The sequence below is a fragment of the Bactrocera tryoni genome, chromosome 5 (genome assembly GCF_016617805.1).
Source record: "Bactrocera tryoni isolate S06 chromosome 5, CSIRO_BtryS06_freeze2, whole genome shotgun sequence".
Classification (NCBI taxonomy): domain Eukaryota; kingdom Metazoa; phylum Arthropoda; class Insecta; order Diptera; family Tephritidae; genus Bactrocera; species Bactrocera tryoni.
The window spans coordinates 80,723,552-80,729,501 of NC_052503.1; the positions used below are offsets into that span (position 1 = coordinate 80,723,552).

At 34.3% G+C, this 5,950-nt stretch overlaps 2 protein-coding genes across 2 annotated transcripts; both read left to right on the forward strand.

Moving 5' to 3' along the window:
* LOC120779170 (serine/threonine-protein kinase polo) lies at positions 1-2,986 on the forward strand. The gene is made up of 7 exons (XM_040111404.1): positions 1-427; positions 668-892; positions 953-1,350; positions 1,420-1,804; positions 1,879-2,060; positions 2,130-2,376; positions 2,440-2,986. The coding sequence occupies exons 1-7, from the start codon at positions 329-331 to the stop codon at positions 2,632-2,634; spliced, it is 1,731 nt and encodes a 576-aa protein (XP_039967338.1). The 5' UTR covers positions 1-328; the 3' UTR covers positions 2,635-2,986.
* Positions 2,987-3,511: 525 nt separating this feature from the next.
* LOC120779172 (DCN1-like protein) lies at positions 3,512-5,539 on the forward strand. Its single transcript, XM_040111407.1, has 3 exons — positions 3,512-3,678; positions 4,116-4,700; positions 4,768-5,539. The coding sequence occupies exons 1-3, from the start codon at positions 3,676-3,678 to the stop codon at positions 5,092-5,094; spliced, it is 915 nt and encodes a 304-aa protein (XP_039967341.1). The 5' UTR covers positions 3,512-3,675; the 3' UTR covers positions 5,095-5,539.
* Positions 5,540-5,950: the final 411 nt, after the last annotated feature.

Sequence of the window (5,950 nt, forward strand, 5' to 3'; positions counted from 1 at the left end):
CGCTTTAGTAGATCGTTAATTCGTTCGATTGTCAACGTTGTCTTGTTTGATTGATTGTTGATTTTTTTAATTGGTTAAGTATAAACGTTGGCTAATTAGTTTATTGCGGCAAAGACAAGCGCGCGAGATTGTTTGTATATATTTTACGCTAAAATTGGTTTGTTTCGCGCAAATATTCTTCGTGCAGTCAACGCTTGCAGGGAATATTGTGTATATAAAGAAAACGAAAGGTAGCGGATTTAGGTTTAGTTACGGAGGATCTGTGCAGTAAACGTGCGTGCGAGTGTGCGTGTGTGTGTTTAAATAAGCAGCTGAAACCTTGCACAACATGGCACAAAAGACTGATGATAAAACGTCTGATATACCAGAGAGGCTGTATGATGCTACATCCAGATCCACTTACAAGCGTATGCGTTTCTTTGGGAAAGTAAGTACCTCTAAAGATCTAGCAAATTTTAATGCTACTTAGATAATAGTATTTTCTGGTCCAATAAGGGTCTAGATATCTGACCTTTATAGGTCACTATAGTAACATTTTATGTTAAAAGTGTCCTTTCCATTAAGTTTCTTATTGCATTTCATTAGAAGGATAACGCTTGGTGATCCTAAAGATTTTTTATACAGAGTTGCCAAAGTCGTAAAATACTAAATAAGTTCAATTACACAGGGTGGCTTTGCAAAATGTTATGAGATAGTTGATGTGGAGACCAATAATGTATATGCGGGCAAGATTGTATCTAAAAAATTAATGTTGAAACATAACCAAAAGGAGAAAATGTCCCAGGAAATCACAATACATAAAAGCCTGAGCCATGAAAATATTGTTAAATTTCACAGTTTCTTTGAGGACAGCTTCAATATCTACATTGTATTAGAGTTATGCAAAAAGAGAGTAAGTATTGTTTTTAAAATAAGTTTCTTAAAAAAAATACTTATTTAAATTTATAATTAGTCAATGATGGAGCTGCAGAAACGACGTAAAACAATTACTGAATATGAGTGCAGATATTACATCTATCAGATTATACAGGGTGTTAAATATTTGCACGATCATCGCATCATACATCGTGATCTCAAATTAGGCAATCTCTTTTTGGATGACTTACTACATGTGAAGATTGGGGATTTTGGTCTTGCGACGCGCGTTGAGTACGAAGGTGAACGCAAGAAGACACTATGTGGTACACCAAATTATATAGCGCCCGAGATTCTCAATAAAAAAGGGCACTCCTTCGAAGTAGATATTTGGTCGATTGGTTGTGTCATGTATACGCTGCTGGTCGGTCAACCACCATTTGAAACAAAAACATTAAAAGACACATATGAGAAAATCAAAAAGTGCCAATACAGGTTTGCATTAATTTTTCAGAAACATTAAATGCCTCCAAGATATCTAATTTATTGATATTTGCGATATAGAGTACCAAGTTATTTACGTAAATCGGCGGCTGATATGATTGTTGCCATGTTACAATCCAAACCGGAATTGCGACCAACCATTGGAAAACTATTGAACTTTGATTTTCTCGCCTGTTCTCCAGTGCCCATGTTCTTGCCCAGCTCTTGTTTGACTATGGCACCACGACTTGAAGTTAATGAGGCATTGAGTGATGCTATGGGACACCGCAAACCTTTATTAGAATTAAACGGCATAAAGGATGATACACGGTTGGAACATACGTTCCTTAAAAATAACTTGCACGATGCAATTACTGCCTCTGCACAAGTTTTCCGGCATAACGAGGATTATCGTTCTGATATTGAGAGCCTGCATCAACAATTGACCGAACTCATTAATGCCAAGGTGATACAAAAAATTAAAACACAATTTAAATGGCTTGATTTGTTTTTTTTTTTTGCATAAATTAATAATTATAGCCGAAGCTGTTGTCACGTAATTTGGGCGATGAAAACACAGATCCGGCTGCACAACCCCTTTTCTGGGTGTCAAAGTGGGTGGACTACAGTGACAAATATGGATTTGGTTATCAATTGTGCGACGAAGGAATGGGTGTAATGTTTAATGATACTACCAAACTCATATTGTTACCAAACCAGATGTGAGTTTTCACCAAATATAAAATAAAATATAATTAGTATAATAATAATTTATTATTATTCTTTTACAGCAATGTGCATTTCATTGACAAAGATGGCAAGGAAACGTACATGACCACCACCGACTACTGTCAAACCTTAGATAAGAAAATGAAGTTGCTCACGTACTTTAAGCGTTACATGACCGAACATCTTGTTAAAGCTGGTGCAAACAACGTGAACTTCGAAAGCGATCAGATTTCCCGTATGCCACATTTACATTCGTGGTTTCGCACAACGTGCGCCGTTGTTATGCATTTAACCAATGGTTCATTGCAGGTTTGTAAATTTTATAATTTAATATAAACATTAACTGTGACTTGCCAACTTTTTACATTTCAGTTGAATTTCTCCGATCATATGAAGATTATTTTGTGTCCGCGTATGAGTGCCATTACTTATATGGATCATGAGAAGAATTTCCGTACTTACCGTTTCTCAACAATTAAACAACATGGTTGCTCCAAGGATCTTTATCAGAAAATGCGCTACGCTCATGAGAAACTTAGCAAAATGTTGGAGAAAATGCTCTTTTAAAATCAAACGATTAGATTTGTTGATTCAATAGAAAATCCCCACACTATATGAGTAGTCATTTGGCTTCCAGCGTTAAATTCGTAATTTTAATGTAACTGTTAAAATTCATCCAGCGTTCTAAGCCGTGCAACACAATCAATTGATTTTTTGTCCCGCGAGAAAAAGAAATGAAACACAAATATTTTTACGAAATGTTTGTTTTTGTATAATTAGTTTTATTTTGTAGAATCATATTTTTTCCATCTGTTAGTTTTTTGTTCATTATATTTGGCATTTATTTCGTAACTTTCATGGCGCATTCCATATATATGTGTACATGACGCTAGTCGTCTCATACAAATCACCGATACAACCCATGACCTAATTTGCAGCAGTCATTAGGAGTGCCTTTTTGGCTCTACGTCTAACATATCGAAGATTGCTGAATACATACACTAAAAATATATATACACGTACATACATAAATAACAAAAACTACATTTAACCATAGGTTCTAATAAATTTTAGTTTGTGTTTTTAATGCTATTAAATAAAAATACAAAGCATTTTTAAATCGAATAATTCCGGTGTCTTTTTTGTATGTATCAGTTGCCATTTTAAAAAGAAACAGGAATGATTTATTGAATTATGCCTTTCAATTGTTGATTCGAATTCCCAGTTTCAAATTGAGCGCGAAACAATTGTTTCTGAAGCTTTCCACATATCCGTCCGTAAGCAATTGTCAGTTGTTTTTACTTTTGTACCGAAAATTCGTAAATATTTACGAATCGCAAGCCAAAAAGATTGAGAATAATTGACAGCTTGACCTACCATAAGGCGACATCTACCATGGAAAAATTAGTTTGGAAATGTTTACATCTGGTAGCACACGTTGAACGTTCTCTGCGAAAGGCAGCGCAAAACGAAACGTAAAAATAGCAAACGAAAGAAAGTCGAAATAAAGAAGGCGAGGAAAATTAATTTTTTTAGTGAAGACAATTTTGAAACGTCGGAACAGTGAATTTTCCCACGACACACTTTCAAACAATTGGTAGCATCGAGATGGTAAGTGAAGTCCAATTTGGGTGCAGATAAAAGTGTACTGCATTTAATGCATACGCAACGGATCAATGCAAGGGGGTGGCGGCGGGCAACAAATGCAAGACTTTTGCAGCTGAGAACCAATGGAATTCGTATGCGTTCACTGTTTGATGCAAACTAAACTAACTATTAACTTTTGCTAACATCTAAAAATATAAGTGCATAATTGTTTTATAGTTTTATTATGAATAAATTGTTTGCATCAGATCCATAACACCAATGAGAATCCAATAAGAAATTTGTGAAAGCAATTTGTTGAATAATACGTTCGTTCGCGCACTAAAACAGAGAACAATCATACTTTGGCATTAACAGCAAATGTGTATGCCAATTTTTTTTTACATAATTGTTGGTGTAACATTCTAACAATACTTTCGTTGATTCTATACTCATTATTTTAGAATAAATTGAAGTCCACACAAAAAGATAAAGTAAAACGATTCATATCGCTAACACAGACGGGCGAACAAACGGCTATATACTGCCTCCAACAAAATGATTGGAAGTTGGAGTTAGCTAGCGACAACTATTTTCAAAATCCAGAATATTATTATCGCGAGTTGGATCGCAAACGTATTGAACAGCTCTTCCTGCGTTACCGTGATCCATGTGAACCTCAGAAAATTACCGCAGATGGAGTTATTCGTTTCTTAGATGATCTCGCTTTAAGTCCTGAATCTAAATTGGTTCTAATAATTGCCTGGAAATTTCGCGCTGAAGTGCAATGTGAATTCAAACATGATGAATTTGTGAATGGTATGGCAGATCTCGGTGTGGACAGTGTAGATAAGCTCAAAGCGAAATTGCCTCAACTGGAAATGGAGTTGAATGATATAGCCAAATTTAAGGACTTCTATCAGTTTACTTTCAACTATGCAAAGGATCTAGGTCAGAAGGGAATCGACTTAAATATGGCCATTGTCTACTGGAAGATTGTGCTCAGTAGCCGATTTAAATTCTTGGATCTGTGGTGTAGGTTTTTAGAGGTAATTTAAAAAATATGTTATGGCATTGTTGCTGAATCAATATTATACCAAATTTTATTAAACGCAGGAGAAACATAAACGTTCCATACCTAAAGACACCTGGAATTTACTACTGGATTTCGCCACACACATTGATGACAATATGAGTAACTATGATTCAGAAGGGGCATGGCCGGTGCTTATTGACGATTTTGTTGAGTGGTGTCATGAGAATCATTTAATGGCCACGCAGCCACATCAGCCACAACAGCAGCATCATCAGCTACTTCAACAACAGCTTGCTAACTATCAGCCTCAAATACAGTCTATGCAGGTACAGCAACAACAACAGCAGCGAAATATATCGAGCAGTTATCAGCCGACCTCGCATAGTGCAAACATTAATTATGGCTAACGTTTATTTAATATCTTAATTATTTTAATAATAAATTTGCTTTTATTCTTATTATTATAAATAATTATAGTATAAACATTGAATTAGTGAACGCTTCTTTCAATACCTACAATCCCACAACTTATATAAACACACAGTTAATAAAACCATAAACACCACAAACATACACTTATTTCAAGCAGCACTTTCTCGGATGTGGATACTGAATCTCTCAGTTAAAGTTGCTCAGAGCGCATTCTCGAAATTATATTTACAACTAAATTAATAATGTAATTCGAAATTGTTAATGTAGAATATTTAGTTTAAACACCTTTCAAAAGCAAGCTTGTTTGAATGAGGATACAAAATAAAAACCTTTCCGACCTAAAGAAAGATATTACATGCATATATACTAATACTACATCAAATTATTAAATAAAATAATAAAATTTGAAAAATAATATAAGAAACTGAAGCATAACTAATTAGAGATTGTAAAAATGAAATTTAAAAATAAAGTTCTTTAATATGTAAAAGCTAATTACAAATTGTGTTTTATGGTGCATAGAGGGCCTTATAAAACAAACAATTACCATAAAAACATGCATAGTTGTCAGCTTAAATGTTGAATTCCTCAAAATCGATATATCTCTATTTGTTTATTTTTGTTTCGCCTTCATAACAATTAATGCACATACAGACATATAAATACGTTGGGAAATGGGCAATAAGAAATTTCGGTACTTATTTATGCAACACTATTGGAATGAATTTGGCACTGCAAAATAAATTTCGATACGACAACGCTGATATTTGACATTTTATTTTGGTTAATACTTCGTTGTATGTCTTGAATTTTCACACTGTATATCGAATC

Bases quoted from the DNA above. Each gene is read 5' to 3' on its own strand.
- LOC120779170 (XM_040111404.1), top strand. From the start codon at position 329: ATGGCACAAAAGACTGATGATAAAACGTCTGATATACCAGAGAGGCTG. The intron at 893-952 runs GTAAGTATTGTT...ATTTATAATTAG, and splicing joins TAGAGTTATGCAAAAAGAGA to TCAATGATGGAGCTGCAGAA. The intron at 1,805-1,878 runs GTGATACAAAAA...TAATAATTATAG, and splicing joins CCGAACTCATTAATGCCAAG to CCGAAGCTGTTGTCACGTAA.
- LOC120779172 (XM_040111407.1), top strand. The intron at 4,701-4,767 runs GTAATTTAAAAA...TATTAAACGCAG, and splicing joins TGTGGTGTAGGTTTTTAGAG to GAGAAACATAAACGTTCCAT.